The sequence below is a fragment of the Muscardinus avellanarius genome (genome assembly GCF_963383645.1).
Source record: "Muscardinus avellanarius genome assembly, chromosome: 3".
Classification (NCBI taxonomy): Eukaryota; Metazoa; Chordata; class Mammalia; order Rodentia; family Gliridae; genus Muscardinus; species Muscardinus avellanarius.
Genome location: NC_137788.1, coordinates 67,583,791 through 67,601,824, shown reverse-complemented (window position 1 = coordinate 67,601,824; position 18,034 = coordinate 67,583,791). Strand labels below are relative to the sequence as shown.

The 18,034-nt window shown below is 36.3% G+C and overlaps 1 protein-coding gene across 1 annotated transcript in view; it reads left to right on the top strand.

Moving 5' to 3' along the window:
• The window catches only part of PIGK (phosphatidylinositol glycan anchor biosynthesis class K), a gene marked incomplete at both ends in the record, with an annotated part of 104,237 nt that extends 90,451 nt beyond the window's left edge, over positions 1 to 13,786 (top strand). Inside the window, one exon of the mRNA XM_080692975.1 lies at positions 13,670 to 13,786. Within this exon, the coding sequence (XP_080549101.1) occupies positions 13,670 to 13,786 (117 nt within the window). The remainder of the gene's footprint in view (positions 1 to 13,669) is intronic.
• Positions 13,787 to 18,034: the final 4,248 nt, after the last annotated feature.

Genomic DNA, 18,034 nt, shown 5'->3' with positions numbered 1-18,034 from the left:
AACTACAAAACCAGCCCCATTTTATTTTATTATTATTTTTTTAAATTTTGAAACAGGGTCTTACCAAGTTGTTGAGGGCCTCGCTATGTTGCTGAGGCTGGCCTTGAACCTGTGATTCTCCCAGCAAGTACTGAGATTATAGGCATGCACCACCATGCTTAGCTAGAAAAGTATATTTAAGAACACATTTTTAGTATTAGGGCATAGAACTAATTAAAATAAGAAAGTACAAAGAACTACTTAGTTACTGCCCAATTATTGGGAGGAGAGAATAAATCAGCATTTACCCTTTCCCTACCTCTATTTTAAGTTTGATTGGCAGGAAATCCTGGTAACTACTAGTAATCAGAATCAAATAGAAAATAATGTCCTGCAGATTCTTTGAGGATTTTAATATCAATTCTTTCTAATATCTGTTTACTACTCAAAGGACTATTGGAAGCCTTTTGAAAAGGAAATAATAAAGCTAGAATAACATCTATAAGAGGACTTTTACAAAGGAATTTTATTTCTACTTATGGTTATTTCTGTGTTTCACTGTTTGATTGCTGGTCTCTCTCACTACATTGTAAACTCCAAGGATCATGTCTTTGCTTACCATTATACACCAGTTCTTAACCCTGTCTGATATTTGATAGGTACTCAGTTCATATTTATTAAATGAATAATTGAAATAATATACCATTGAGTCACATGTATAATTGGTAAAATTGGGTATACATGTAAAAAAGTGCCATTTCACAGTTCTGTGGTTGTTATATGTAAATAACTTTTGTAGTGTACCTATTTTGTTCCACTTAGATAAAGTGGAACAAAAGGAGACATCTTGTAGGTATCATATGTGTTGTATGCTTTTATTTAACCTGTCAGTCTCTGCCTTTTAATTGATTTGTTTAGACCCTTTCATTTAATGCAATTATCAGTATTTGGATTTAAATCTACCATATTACTATTTGTTTTCTGTTTGCCCATTTGTTCTTAGTTCCCTTTTCTTCTGTCCTTGCCTTCTTTTGGTATTAATATTTTGTATGCTTCTATTTTATCTTTAATATTGCATTATTGGTAAGTATTTTCTTGCTGTAGGATTTATACTGTATACTTTTAATTTGTCATAGATTAAATAATATTACTTCATGGGTAGCATAAAATATATAATTCCCAGTTCTTCTGTTCTCTTCTTTATGCTCTCGTGTACATTTGATTCTTCATGTTATGAACCCCATAAGATATTATTTTTGCTTTTATATTTATTATTATTATTTTTTGTGGTAGTGGTGGTGGAACCCAGGGGCTTTTCTACCTCCGGGCTATACTCCCAGACCTATTTTTATACTTTTATTTGGAAACAGGGTCTCACTAAGTTGCTGAGAGCCTCACTAAGTAGCTGAGGCTGGCTTCGAACCTGTGCCATTCTCCTGTCTCAGCCTCCCAAGTGCTGGGATTACAAGTGTGAGCCACCACGCCCAGCTCTTATTTTTACTTTTAAACAGTTATTTTCTGAAGAAATTTTAGAACAGGGAAAATACTTTTTATATTTTTTTCACCTATTTACCATTTCTGTCTTTCACTTAAGTCACATTTCTATTTAGCCAAATTGTCCTTCTGCCTGAAGAACTCCAACATTTCTTATGGTAGAGGTCTGTGGATGTTGAATTTACAAAGCTTTTGTTCTACTGAAAGGTATTTTATTTCTCTTTCATACATGAAGGGCATTTACACTTGGTACATGCCTAGATTTCTAGCTTAACAGTTGTTTTTCTTCAGCATTTTAGAGAAATCTTTACCTTTTTTTTTTTAATTTGTCTCCATAAGTTTCTTAACAGCCCATCTTCAAACACTCTGAATTTTGTTCCTCTGAAGCTTACACATTTTCTTAAAGGGCCAAATAGTAAATATTTTAGGCATCTGGACCACATACCCACGTGGTCTTTTTGAAGTTACTCAACTTCTGATGTACTGTGAAGCCACAGTAAATAATATGAAATGAATGAACATGGTTGTGTTTCACTGAAATTTCTCCTTCCTCCTCTCCCACAGGGCCTGGCACATGCTAGGCAAGTGTGCTGCCATTGAGCTGCTCGGCCCTGCATGTCATATATGCACAAAGTTACAACTTCACTAAAAATTGAGCGAGTCTTTCTTTATGGATCCTTTGAGCTCTTTTTATGGTTTATTTTATTTTCTGTTTTTCCCAATACTACTTGAGTAGTGTACCCTGCAAATGCTAGCCACTTAGGACGTCCTTGAATTCAAATCCATGTTTTTTCAACTCAGACTAGTAAGCTCTGTGTGCTTCAGTTTGAAACTGCCTCTATGCAGTAAGCTTGGGGCAATAAAAGAATCTTGTTTCTATTCTCTCAGAGATTGGAAAACTACTACAAATTGTCCAATGTCTGAAAACCATTGTTTCTTATCTTTCATCTAATTTTTTAGTACTTTAGGACTGGCAGAGATAATGTGGGTAGTGTTATAGGTGGAAGTATACCTGATTATCTTCATACAAACACTTCACAAACGAAACCTTATTTATTTGAGGGAATAATGGATTTATCTTACTTAAGAACTAAGAAATCAATTCATTTGTTCTAAACTTTATATTGTTTTAAACATTTTTTAAACTTTTTTTGTAATGGGGATTGAACCCAGAGGCATTCTACCTCCAAGTTACAGTCCTGTTTTTTATTTTTTATATTGAAATAGGGTCTCTCTAGTTTGATGACAGTCTCACTACTTACTGAGGCTGTCCTCGAGCCTGAGATCCTCTTGTCTCAGCCTCTCAAGTACTGGGATTACAGGTGTGCATCACCATGCCTGGCTTAAAATTATTATTATTATTGTTGTTGTTATTGTTGTTGTTGTTATTATTATTATTATTATTGGTGGTACTGGGAATGGAACCCTTCTACCTCTGTGCTACACTCCCAGACCTATTTTTTATATTTTATTTGGAAACAGAGTCTTTCTCTCTCTCTCTCTCTCTCTCTCTCTCTCTCTTTTTTTTTTTTTTTTTGGTGGTACTGGGGTTCCTGGAAGCCCTTCTACTTCCGGGCTACACTCTCAGACCTATTTTTTATATATTTTTTTGAAACAGGGTCTCTTACGCCAGCGCGTCTGGCTTGGAACCTGCGCAATCCTCCTGTCTCTGCCTCCCAAGCGCGGGGATTACAAGCATGCACTACCATGCCTGGCCAAGAAACAGTCTCTTAAACCAGCAAGACTGGCTTCGAACCTGTGTGATCCTCCTGTCTCCGCCTCCAAAGCGCGGGGATTACAAGCATGCGCCACCACGCCCGGCATTAAACATTATTTTTAGCTGATGACTTTTTGCTATGGATTCCTAAAATAGATTGTGCTGTGTGATTACTCTAATTCTTAATTTTTCTTAAGTCAGGAAACCAAGAGCAAAAACAAATAAATTAGCATTTAATATATGGTATTTATATTTGAATATTTTATACTTTTTATTATTAAGAAAAAATAATATGTTACTAAAAATTGATGCTGTATCATATTCAAAGCTTGTGGGACCTTAATATGGTTCATAAACGAGTATCAAAAACAGGTCAAAGTGTAGTGGGTTCAACTAATAACTTAGAGTGGGAGATATAAACCAGGTATCACTGGAGGCCAGAGAAGTTATGTCTTACTGGGATATTAGAACAGACTTTACTTGGAGGTAATATTTGAGCCAAGTCTTAGGGTATAAGTAGATATGGAAGAGTAGGAAGAATAAGACTATATTATTTAATTTGATTTTCTATTTTTTAGCATAAAGTAAATATAGTAACTTCAAGTATTATTTTACCAAACACATACCAGATGTGATGAATAGTCTTATATCCTATTAATGTATTATTATTTATCTAAGCTCAACAGGTTTGTGAATTACTTTTCTACTGTTCTGTAGCAAGCAGTGATTTGGAAGCATTATTCCCTCATAGTTTCTGTGGCCTAGAGTCTGGGCCTGTCTGCCTCGGGGCCTCTGCTTGGGACTCACTAGGCTTCATTCTAGGTGCAATCAGGACTGCGGTCTCATCTGTACTCATTGTCATCTTCTCTGTGTACTAGTTAGTTCTCTGTGGTGGTAGGACTGAGGCCCTCAAGTTCAAGAGGCTGTCTGCCATTCCCGCCTCCTGTTCCACTCTACACTTGGCGGTGTGTTTGTTCAAGACCAACAGGAGGATCAGCTTGCATCAAGGCTGCTCTTAATACATCTGTCTTTCTGACTTCTGTCTATGATATTCAGACTTTATTTTAAAGGGCTCACTTCTTTAGGGAAGCCCCTTTCTTCCCACTGCTCCTTACCTCACACCAAGATCATCTCCTTTTTGATTATCTGAAAGTCAACTAATCAGAGACCTTACTTACATCATCAGAATCCCTCCTTTATCTTATAATGCAGCCTACTCATGGGTATGATATCTTCTCATAGTAGTGGGTTCTCTCTATACCCAAGGGGCAAATATTCCATAGGGAATGTATATCAGGGAGAGGGAATTTTGGAGGTTTTCTTAGAATTCTGCCTACCACAGTTTGATTTGTACTTTTGATACAATTTGAAGAATAAAACTTATATTTGATTACAAATATAAAAATATAGACTGGAAATATTAATAAACTATCACTAATTAGATAGTTGAAGACAGTTATCTTCTGAAGCAATTATAACTAACCTTAGTAGATTGCTTTGTAATTTTTTTCTTAAATTTATATAACTGAACTGCTTATTATACTTTAAGAAAAAGAATCTCATTGAAATTCTGGAAAATTTCCATTTACTTACCAATAGATGTGTCCTATTTTGAAAATTCTATTTTCTCTTTTTACATACTTTTAATACTTAGATCCGTGCTCTTTTAAGTATTTTGAAGTTATATGGTAATGTTCCCCTAGCAACATGAAGGGGAAATTGAATGTGGCTCACAATTGGAAGTGCAGTGTTGCTTAGCTACCTATCTTTTTAATTTGAAATATTAAGCATTTCAATAATAGGTGGCCCTTAAGCATTTAAGTGTTTGCTCATGACACATTGCAATGTTTTATGTATGCTTTTCACCTTTGTGTTATAGCTGTTATTGTGAAAGGTTAAAAAAAAGGAGGATTGTATCTTAATAGCAGTCAGTAGAATACTTTACATAAAATCAGTCATTTTATAAGAAGCTTTAATGGACACAAATGAAATCACAGGATATACTTTAATATGAACCTACCTCAAATACAGTTAGAATACAAAATGTAATAATTACACCAATCTGTCACTTGATTGTAAGTAAAATCATTGTAGAATGTCTAAAATGTTACATATAGTTGTTTTAAAAATAGCAATATTGTTATAGAGCAGCAATATCATTAAACACATTCTGAAAAAGCACTTTATTATATTGTAGTGCTGTCATGCTATTTCTGCTACTTTTTGTTAAAGTAGCATATCAAGTACTGAATCGTATTGTAGTATTCCCAATTTAGAAAAGAATATGTGCAATTCTTCTAGGTAGACTCTGAACACAAATAATCTTTGTGTATTACTCTTCTTTCCCAAAAATAATTAAGAAAGTACAGATTCATTTTATGTATACTTCTTCAAAAGATGAAAAGCTACCTAAAATCCTACTTCTCTCAGAGAAACACTACTGAGACTTGGCATTAATTTTCCTTGTTTGTATTTATTATAGAAATACAGATCATAATTAATATTCAAAGTACATCTTATTTTATTTTCTTATTACTATAGGATAAGCATCTCCAAGTCGTTAAAATTGTTTAAAAAATTTTTGATGACTGATATGTGTATAAAATGTTTCCCATTTTATTGTTTACATAGATTGTTTCCTGAACTCTGAGACAAAAAAGTCTTTGTGCAAAGCCATTGTCAGCATTTCTGAGTCCCGTAACACAGAGCTCAGGAATGATCCAGGTCCTGTAAGTTGAGAAGGAATTAACTTTTTAAAGGCCTCTGAACATGTTCATAGATCTTTTTTTTTCTGGAAAGTTGGTTGCCATTTACTAGTTTAATTAAAAAAAGGAATAAATAGTTAATATATTATTAAGATTAAGAAAAATGTTTTCAGATGTGAGTTAGCCTTTTATAACTTTTCTTTTGTGAAAATTTTCATTTCCTCGTCCCATTTATTGATAAATCCTTGTGTTTTGTGGATATGGAGGTAATTCATGTATTGAGTTTATCCCCCTCTCTGTCACATTTTCTCATTTGTTTGCCTTTTAACTTGACTTCTAAACTTTGTGAAATATAGATCTTTCAAAATATTTTTTAATTTTTACCTTTTTTATTTCTGTTTGTTGCATTTAGACTTATAAACCTCTTTACTATGCGGATTCTCCTACATTTTCTCTCTTTTTTCTTCTGTATTTACATTTAATTCTAAATCATGTAAAGAATATTTTGGTGTTTATAGTATGGTAGCAAAAACTGTTTTTTTTTTTAAAAAACACTAATCCATTGATAGGGTATCACTAAGAATAATATTCCCTTGATTTGTGAAACCTCTTTTATCATATGTTCTTGGGTACTGGGCTGATTGCCGGCTTTCTACTTTGTTTTTTATGTTTCTGTTCTTGCATCAAAACCATGTTATTGTTTAGTGTTATTATATCTTTTTGTCATTCTTTATTGTTATCCCTCCTTACAAAATAATATAGACTTTTTTTTTTACCTGACAATTCATGGTAGGGGTATTCCTAGTTTTGCTTTTTATTGCTGCTGTGAATAAAATTTGTTTCCATTTTCTGACTTACTTTTAGTGGCATAAATGGAGGGTATTGAGTTTAAATATTTATCTCAAATCTGAGCTCTCAGCTTTATTCTCAGTAATTATTAGTTAGTTTTATAGTTTATGGATATCTAATTATAATATCTGCATTACTTTCTTTCCCAAGAATTATATCCAAATTGGCCAGAAATTCCAGAGTAATATTTACTGGCAATGTTAATAGTGTATATTCTTGCCACAGACAAGCTAAAACCATGGCCAAAGAAAGTAACAGTCAACTTTCTATTATACTAAAGTCGGAGTTGAAAAAAATTTTTACTCACCTATCTTTATACCAGATTAACTGCTTTACGAATTTATCATGGATAAAGTCCATAAAGATCTTAAGAGATACTCATTTCTCCAGTAGGGGGCAACATCTGATTGCCACTTGTAACTTTGACAGGGAAGGAACTAGACTTAGACCTAGTCTGCAGTTGGGCAGAGGCGGCTGCAGGGAAGCTGAGTGAATTAGCCTCCAGATTCCCCACTTCATTTCCTTGCAAGTAGTTTCTGGCATGGTGGCAGCCGGGGTCTCTCCAAGACTGGGAGGAAGAACTAGTGTGAGCAGCACTGCAGGTCCCTTTAACTGAGAATACGCAGTGAAACTGAGGATGGTAAAGAACACTCATGAATGTACCTCTAGAAGACAGCACAGCAGGTATTTTATCTGGACAACTTTAGAATCCAGTAGTAAATACCATTTAAATCAAATAGGTATCTGCGGAAGTCCTTACTTTGTGGTCTTTTGCTCTGACTTGATTACAAAGCTAGATTTCTTATACTAGGAAGGTCAGAGAGGATTATCTTGACCTACCTACCAGACCCAACAAAGTTCATGAAGGATAAGGACCACTTAGCTGCCCTTCATACCTGAAGCTACAAGTATGTAAATGGAAACATTTTCTGTATTGTGATTTTAAGAAGCAGGTTTTTTCCCTTCCACATTTTCACCTCTGTGGATATACTTCCTAGCTGTGGGTTGGAGTGCTGGGGACCGAGACCAGGGGCATATTACCTCTGAGCTATATACCCAGTTCTTCTTTTTTTTAAATTTATTTTGAAATAGGGTATCTAAGTTGCTGAGCCTGTCTTCAAACCTGTGATCCTCCTGTTTCAGCTTCCCACAAACTGGGATTACAGGCATGTACCACCCAGTCTGTCTTATTTCATAGCTTTTGATACATACCAAGCCATTCCAAAACCGAGTGACTTGGTCATGTATTAGCTCATCATTGTGCAGGTTGATAATTTGGGCTGAGGACAGTGGGCAGCATTGTTTTGGTTTTGGTTCTTAGTTGGCTGATTATTGGCCAGAAGGACCTCAGCCCTCCACATGAGGTCTCTTCCTGAAGAGGCTCAGGCTTCTTTTCGTGGTCACGCTGGAGGTCTGAGAGCAGAAGCACAAAAGGCCTCTTGCAACCACACTTGGAATGGGTTGTTAGTTGTATTGCATTCTTTTGGCCAAAAGTAGTTGCCAGAACAGCTGCTTTGGGGACTAGGGATATAGAGTCTACCTCTTAATCTTAGGTGCTATGCGGCCACTGTACACAGAATCAGAAACACGGAAGTATGGAGAATCAAGGCCATGTTTGCCATTAATCTAACACACTGTGTAAATGAATGACTTGAAGATGTGCTCAGAACACTGTGTTCCTTCCTCCCCCCCCTCTCTTTTGCAGTACTGGGGCTGGAACCCAGGGCCATTCTACCTCTGAGCTACATTCCCAGCTCTATATTTTATTCTTCATTTTGAAACAGGTCTCACTGAGTTGCAGAGGGACTCACTAAGTAGCTGAGGCTGTCTGCGAACCATGATCCTCCTATCTCAGTCTCCCAAATGCTGGGATTGCAAGTGTGTGCCACCACACCTGGTTCCTTCCTACTCTTTGTAGATTTTAGTTTTGAAGTTATATAATTATGCTGCCCAGTTTTCTTTCTCTGCCTGTATCTTTGTGTCTTGTATTTTTTTCCCATTTATAATATTTCTTTATTTCTGGTTGCTTGTATATCATTATTTGAATCCATGCTAAATACAAATTTTCTAAAATTATATTTTGATTCCTTATTGAATTTTATTAAACAATATCTTCTTTGCACCAGGAGTGGTGGTGCATGCTTGTAATCTCAGCATTTGTGAGACTTGAGACCAGATAATCGCAGTTCATGGACAGCCTCAGCTACTTAGTGAGGTCCTCTGCAACTCAGTGAGACTCTGTTTCAAAATAAAAATACAAAATAGGGCAGAGGGTATAGCTCGTAGGTTGAATGGCCCTGGGTTCCATCCCCAGATCCACACACCAAAAAAGTCTTCTTTGCATTTTAAAGGTATAATTTCTTCCTCGTGTGTAGGAGTATTTTCTACAGAGCTTACAGTGATTTTCCCTTTTTCTTTGGGCACTGTTGGCATTTACAGAGTGTATGGATATGTTTCATTGTGCACTCAGTTATGAATGTCCTCTCTTATCTGTCCGATAGGTTATAATACTAATAGGTAGCAATAGCTAGGTGTTTCTGACAAAACTAGGATCATATACTGCTACCTTTCCACTTATGCCTAGTTTGGGGGCACTTTTTTAAAAAGGTGAAATGTATGGGAAATCCATCCTTCCTTCCTTCCTTCCTTCCTTCCTTCCTTCCTTCCTTCCTTCCTCCCTCCCTCCCTCCCTTCCTCCATCCCTCCCTCCCTCTCTCCCCTTCTTTCTTCTTCCTTTCTTTCCAGTGCTGGGATGGAACTCAGGGGCAACACACACTATTTACAAGGTTCTTCCTGTATTTTCCACTCTGCAAAGCTTTCCACATGGACCTTGACTCTTTTAGGATACAGTGAACCATTTTGATGCCCCTCTCCCTCTGTCATGTTGTTTACTGATTGTATTTAAATGGAAATATAAAGACATGTGTCATGTGGAAGATGGAATGAGTTATACAGCTGTGGCTGCATCATAAACCCATCCATCTGAAGCTGGGCATGGTTGTACACTCTTATAATCCCAGCACTTGGGAGGCTGAGACAGTAGAATTGCAGGTTCGATACCAGCCTCAGCAGCTTAGTGAGGCTCTCAGCAACTTAGCGAGACCATGTTTCCAAATAAAATATAAAATAGGTCTGGGATGTAGTCCAGAGATACAAGTCCCCTGGGTTCCATCACTAGTACCACAAAAATGAACACACAAACCCATCCTTCTACTATATAAGCACTGTGTCTCCTAAACAGCAGGCAGCAAAGGGAGCAAACTGAAGCCTCTTTCAGCAGCAGTATTCTCATGTCCCTAGAGCAGAGCAATCATTTGCATGGTATGTAGCAATCAGAACCTGGGCCCAGCATTAACTTGATTTAAAACTTGGTTTCTGGGACTTTCAGATAGCGAAGCTATCAGGTTTCTCATCAGAGATTAACTTTATTTTGATGGGTGTGCTGTCATCTCACTTCTGTGCCTTTATGTGTATTGTGAGATGTGAGAGGCTATATTGGGAGATTCTGTTCAGATGCCCTTTTAAGCTGAGTCTCAAATACAGTGTGTGTGTGTGTGTGTGTGTGTGTGTGTGTGTGTGTGTGTGTTACTGAGGATTGAACCCAGGGGCGTTCTATCTCTGAGTTACACTTCCAGCTCTTATGTATGTATGTATGTATGTATGTATGTATGTGTGTATGTATATATGAATTTACTTATTTTAAAACAGTGTCTTGCTAGGTTGCCATGAGCTTTATTAAGTTGATCTTGAGCCCGTGATTTTCCTGTCTCAGCCTCCCAAGTACTGGGACTATAGGTGTACACCACCATCCCTGGCTCAAAAAAGCACTTAATTCTTCTTACTCACAAGGTATAATAAATATGCAGTAAAAAAAAAACATAGTAAGTGCAAATAGCAGTTTTTGAAACATTAGGATTTGCTTTGTTGGTTTGTACAATATTGCTAGCATATAAATAAATACACGATTCTATTATAATTTTTGTAAGTATGTGTATTTCTTAGTCCTCTGGGATGACTTCCAGAGTTTGCTCTTGGGAAGCCACAGTTGTAGCACTTTACTTCTCTCTCTGGAACTAATGTGGGCATTGGTGGTCTGGTTGAGGGACATGTGCTTGTCAAGGAGGTTCAAGAGCCAGGAAGAGCACTTCCACAGTTCTCCACACCAGCTTTTAGAATAACAGATCACCACAGCTGACAGAGGTCATTGTTAACTTTCAGGAGAAGTGATAGTTACTTCCAAAGTGACTCTCTTCCTCCTTGGTTGTCTTATCTATGACAACTATTTTTGACTGCTAAGCTTAAGAGCTATGGTAAAATTATAACCTCAAGAAATCCTTCATATTGGAAATGAACTAGAGTTTCACAATTTCTACAGTAAAATTTTCTATTAACTATTTGATTATTATTTATGTAATCTCAGAGCTTAAATGATGTTCACTGTTTTTTTTTTTTTTTTAACATGACTTGGTTTGAACATCTCCTGAACTCTTTTAGCACTGATGCTCATCAATTTGTTTGTTGGAACAATTGTCTCTAGAAGAGTTTACCTTAATGGAGCTGGGTGTGGTGGCACATGCCTGTAATTCTGTAATTCCAGTACTTGGGATGCTAAGACAGGAGATCGCAGGTTTGCAACCAGACAGAGCAACCTAATGAGACCCTCAGCAATTTAGTTAAACTCCATTTCAAAAACAAAACAAAATAAGGCTGGGAGTGTAGCTCAGAGGTAGAATGCTCCAGAGTTCAATCCCTAGTACCACATACAAAAGTTTACCTTAATGCCATATTTTGACAATATTTAATTTTCCTGTTGTAGGAGTGAGTGTGTGTGTGTGTGTGTGTGTGTGTGTGTGTGTGTGTGTTTCCCAAATGCTGTGTAAACCAGGTGCTGGTGTTTGTGTTTGTTTTCTGAACTAGGTTAGTGCACTTAAACTGGGCTTCCAGGGAACACCTACAGGCTGTTGTTTAAAGGTGTGCTTCCATTAATAATGAATGATGGCAATCGTTTTTTTTTTTTTTAATTTCTGGAAAAGTAATTTTTGTTATTAGGCTTTTTTAGTCTTTTCATGTGACTTATGAATTGTTTGACTTGTAGAAAATAAACAGGATAAAAACTGAATAGTAGTCATGTTTAGCTCACATTCTTATTTTTTCTTTGACACATGCTTGTGATAAGTATATTGACATTACCTATGTTCAATGTAACTATGCTTTATATTAATTATTCTAGAGTTTCTACTGAAATTAAATTAGGATTTGCCACAGTGTTGCACAAAAGCACTGTGAACTTTCACAAACTCTGAGAACCACTGAACTTAGCATTTTGCAAGATACTAGAGGGCAAGGACTTTTGTCATCATCCTCATCATGCATACCATCAGAAGCCATTGCCGATTTGAGTGGAACGTAACATGAAGAAAACTTCATTTAATATTTTCATGTAAGCCAGGCATGGTGGTGCACACTTGTAATTCCAGCATTCAGCATTCGGGAGGATCGCGATTTGCGAACAGCCTCAGCTCCTTAGTGAGGTCCTCTGCAACTTAGGTCCTGTTTCAAAATAAAGAATAAAAAAATAGGGCAGGGAGTGTAGCTTGGAGGTCAAATGCCCCTGGGTTCCATCCCAGACCCGCAAAAAAAAAAAAAAAGTATATATATATATATAAAGAGAGAGAGGGGGGGGGAGGTGTACTGGGGTTCCTGGAAACCCTTCTACCTCCGGGCTACACTCCCAAACCTATTTTATAGATTTTTATTTGGAAACAGGGTCTCTTAAGCCAGCGTGGCTGGCTTCGAACCTGCGTGATCCTCCTGTCTCCGCCTCCCAAGTGCGAGGATTACAAGCATGTGCCACCATGTCCAGCGATATATATTTTTTATATAATATTTTGGGGAGTTTTTGGAAGGATTGGTATACTCATTTTAGTTTGAGAACTTAATTTTGAATTGATGAAAGTTGATTCTCATAACTGTTAAATTTTTGGTCAGTGATTCAGTAAGTTGACCCTTTGAGATCATAGTTACAAATCTCTAATTACAGGGCCCTATCAAAATTGTTTAAATGCCAACTCATTGGAGAAGACTGGTCCTTGCTGGACCAAGGAACATTAGACCTTGGCTGGTTGTTGTTGGGTAGAGTTGGAGAATGCCATGTAAAATGGACTCAGGTAGATTCTGACATTTTGAAGTTTTCATAGAGATAAACAATAAAGAAAACTGAAATGGTAGATAGTGTAACAGTCAATAGTTACATAGCAAGTATTTTAAGAACTCAAAGGAAAGAATGTCAGCTGGAAAAATCTGGAGTAGTTGGCATATTTGAGTTAGTGAATCTTGAACAGGCACAGTGGGGTAAGGAGCATTGTACATCAGGGAGATTAAGGACCCACTGGCCCCAAACAAGTGAGTGTTGAATGTCTGAAGGAATGACTGGAGTTGGGTAGTGTGTGTTCTTCCATCAGTTGATTAAGTATGATATATAAGCGCCTTCTATATGCTAGGCCTGGTGGAAGGTTGGTGCTGAGAATATAGCAAGATGACCCTCATGGAACTATAGTCTAACAGGAGAGACAGATAAAATTGAAAAACTAGTAAATACATAAATTCAGAGTGAGGAGGGCTGTTTGTTAGGTTACTGGATAAACTTTGGCAAGGAGAGATGGTTGAATTGGGTTGTCAAGAAAGGCCTCCTGAGGAATAGCATAGAAGCTAAAACTCATCTTTGGTAGGAGCCAGTTTACTCTTTGGGATATTTATACCATGTGTGAAGTCTTTACTGTTGTTACTATCCCAGTACATTTAATCTGACTACATTTACTCTGCCTTAAAACACAACCAGTAAAATTTCTTTTTTCCACCAGTATTTGCTTTATCCATTGCATTGTTTGCCTCTTGCTAAATTGACCGTGTTATCCTTGTTTTGCAGAAACCAAAGCCGAAAGACTGGCATCCTCCTGGGGGCTTTATTCTGGGACTGTGGGCACTCATTATCATGGTTTTCTTCAAGACATACGGAATCAAGCATATGAAGTTCATTTTTTAGACTTGAGGACAAATGAAGAATAATGTATGGAAGATTTCAGCACTGGATAAAATTTCTTTTATGTGTTTTTAAAAATACATTGTTTTTGTGTAAATTGGAAAAAAGTATAAGGAAACTAAATTTTGATTAGCTATTGACTGTTTAATTTTATTAAAGGAAAATAATTGTTAATGCATTTGCCTATTGACCAGTTAATATACTTTAGTTTTTTATTTTATGTGTTATTAAAACAAATGAGGCAGAGATCAGATTATACTGATTGATTCTTTTTGAAAGTAACAGTTTCCCCTAGTCTTATCCTTTTTTCATTTGGAAAAGAAAACAAATTGTGAAGATGTTAAATTCTCATTAAAAGAGGTAACTTCTATTAATTCTGTGTATATCTTTTTGAAGATTTTATTTATATACATATTTTCTCCAAATAGAGATCATATAGCCTTCTATAGCCTTTGTTTTCATTTTATAATATATTATCAAACTTTCCCTCTCCTTGGATATTTGTCAATAATGTATTAAGAATAATATCAATTGTATGAATCTGTAGCAATTCATTTGACAAACTTCTATTGTTGGTCACTCACTGCTTCCAAAATTTTCATTTAGTGTGTTCTTTAATGTTATGTTACTTTGTTTTCAGTCACTCATGGAATCTGAAGCTTTAACTATAAGTAAAGATGAAAATTTAGTTTCTTAATCTATGATACCAGCAGTCTTAAGGACCTTATTTGCTATCTGTTGATATGGGGAATTTTAGACCTTTGAGAATTTTATGGCTTCTCAAAGAAACACACCCTAGCATTTTTCATTTGTAAGCATTCTGTGAGCCTCTAGAATTGTATCACCTCCTCTTCACTTTCCTCCTTGAGATAGCCTACAAAAACTTCATTTCATTCTTTTAAGATAAGTCTTGCCTTCTGGCTGAATCTACACTTTTCTTGAGGACAGTTCCATAAAATAGGTAACATGCACAGAAAATACACACTTCTGGCCCTGTCTTCCTACCTGATGATGTACCGCAAGAGTCAAGAAGCCCTCTCCTGGGCCTTGATGAGATACAAGAGCTTATGTTCCTGTTACGGGTTTTTTAGCCTGTCAGCTGTCTTCACATCTTTCTTAGGACTAGAAATGATGTTGATATTGTGCTTTGCAATGAACCCCAGATACTATTTTTTCTTTTCAAAACTATTGCACGTGAGGGAGAGAAATGTCTGCAAATTCAGTGTTCCTGTTCCAGGGGTTACTCTTGCATATTTTTTTACATGTATTTTGTCCAAAGATTTTTGTGTTGGATTTTTTTGTTCATTGCAAAGATCTGATTTATAGTTGTAGGTATATAAAGAAGTTCTTCTACAATTAGACATAAATTAATATTCCTTGAGCCGGGCATGGTGGTGCATGCTTATAAACCCCACACTTGGGAGGTGGAGACAGGAGGATTGCGCAGGTTTGAAGCCAGCTGCACTGGCTTAAGAGACCCTGTTTCCAAATAAAATATAAAATAGGTCTGGGATTGTAGCACGGAGATAGAAGGGTTTCCAGGAACCCCAGTACCACCAAAATACATAAATAAATAAATAAATAAATAAATAAATAAATAAAATAAAAATATTCCTTGGAATTTATTTTTATAGCACTTAAATATTGCCATTCAAAAGCATCATACTTTCATAGGCAAAGGATTGACTGTGTTGTCTCCCCAATTAGAACAAATGATTTTGAAGGTTTAACCAGCTCTTAGTTTTATTTTAATTGATGCTTTTATTGGTACATCTATATAAATGAAGGAAATCTTTATCTGATCATATCTAGAGAGAAGGATCTGTTTTTACTTAGAAAGGAGGGGAAAGAAACTTAAAGCCTGATCTCAGTAGTGCTAAGAGACAGAAGTTTGTTTTGTCTCTCTTCAGCTACTTACCCAAGGTCATGAGCCCCAAGGTGGGGTGCAGCTATTTAGAGTGGTAAAGGACTTATGATTGTTCTTGAGCCAGAGTAATTTAGTTTGAATATAATGAAACATACCCTGATGGTAAAGGCTGATGGAATGTAAAAAGATTCCTCTTCAGAGATTGTAGAAGGTGCCCTTCTTAGTTAAAACCAAACTGGGAGAAGTAATGCTAGATATAATATACAGGATTAATTTTGTCTAGGCAGAGTTTCAAAGGGCAATTATATCTTTCTCTTTCACTATTGAATTTTCAGAATATGTTTAAAGCAAAAAGCTTAAAATATGTTAAGGTTTAGCTCATAACCATAATTTTTTTTACATAAAGCATATCCATTCTGCCTTTAATTGTAAACAGTCACCTATGTATAAGTGAGGTTACTTAGGAAATATTGTAAAGGCAATTAAATGGCCTAGACTTTAAATGATAACATAAGAACATATCCTTAAATGTATTCTACTGGAGTCACAAAGAGCTGAACAACGGAAAGGTGTTTGATTTTTGCCATTCTCAAAAGTGATTTGGTGAGGATCAGATGGCATAATATTGTGACTCCACATTTTGGAAATGGTGAATATATGGTCGTGGTGTTTTTGTTTCTGCTTAGGAAAATACCAAGGGGAAAATTAATGGTGATGGCATTCCTGTTCTATAGCATGTATTTACCTTTTTAAGCTACTCAGTGTGATTCTTGTTCTCGTTGATATTCTTTTTCTCCTCCCCCACTGCATCCTTCAGGGAGAAAAGGGATGTAGATAAATGGATCCCAGCAGACATGTCCTGACATTTCAGGAGGACCAGGGTATAATGATGCCATCCTGCAAAGGCAGCCTGTGTGAGAAAAAGAAACCAAACAAAGTGCATTTTAAAATTACAAAAGACCTTTACATATGCTTTTCTTTACAAAAGAAAAATATGGTTTGGATAAAATGCTGATTAAACTGGATAAAAAAATTAGAATTAAACACGAAAATAATGCATACATTTATGGCTTCTATTTTTATATATTCTCAGCTAGTTGAAAGTGATGACTCCCACAGCAAGCATAACTCAGCTTGTTTCTGCTTATGGAGTATTTTCTACTGTGGTATATGTTGATAACTTTTCTTCCATTATGTATGTTGTACAGCAGAGTTACAGTTACTGTGGGAATCATCGTTTGAAATTTTGACTTGTGTCTCTTTACAACAAATTTTGTATTAACATAGAACATTTTCCAGTTGATTTTTACCAAAATTAACCCCACTTGTAGGAGATACTGTTTTAACTTGTGAATAAATATTTTATAGGCATAGAATAAAATAAGGCTAAAAATAATGAGCTCAGTATCCATTTTTGCTTTATGGCACTAGCTTCATTACTTCACTGTTACATCTCAAATCCAAGTGCATTTACCACAAAGAAAGCGGTGTCCAGTATTGCCGCTCTGTGCTGCCTGCCCCCTTCGAGGGTATCGGCTACTGAAATAGCAAAGTCTTTAAACTTATGGACAGTATATATTGGTGGTAACCAGGCTGTTTTTCTTTTAATGCAAAAGTTTAATGTTTTCAAAATGAGCTGTAAAATGTTTCTTTTCATTTAGCTGTTAATTTCAGTTCTAAAAGTCTGTGGAAGAACTGATTAATTTATATGTACGTCATTTTCACCTGGCCAGAGGACTCTAAAATTGATATAGATGAGGGTGTAACCAAGAAATCGGTTATTAAATATTAATTTATTCCAAACATGGGATTTATTCTTGTGTCATAGGCTGCCTATAATCTCAGAGACATGGAGGACTTTCAGCTTTGCTGAGGTCTGCTCAGGTACAGGAGTAAATCCATGTTCAATATTCCTTTTTTCTGGGTGTGGTAATGGCAGCTCTGTCTTAGGTCTTAGGGACAACACCATGAGCAATGGAGGACACTTTTTTTAATGTACTTTTATTGTGCATTATAGTCTCACTCCATAATTTAAATCATGTTGTTAATGACATACATGGCCATAGCATTTGGTGAGCCCCCTCCACACCTCCATATTTCCCCCTTTCCCAATATAGAGTACTGAGATTGGTGTTGGTTTGTTCACATATATACACATAGTCAATGATGCTATTTCCATTAATGAACCCCAGTCTTCTTCCTACCCTTCCCCTAGATCAACTCCCTGGTTCTACTGAGGTTTCTCCTCCATTAACTGGAGTCCCTCTGGTATCCCAGTTTCTTCCATCTGTTGATGGACACCTTGGTTGGTTCCATAATTTGGCTGTTGTGAATTGTGCTGCTATGAACATGGATATGTACCTGTTACTGTAGTTCTTTGGTTT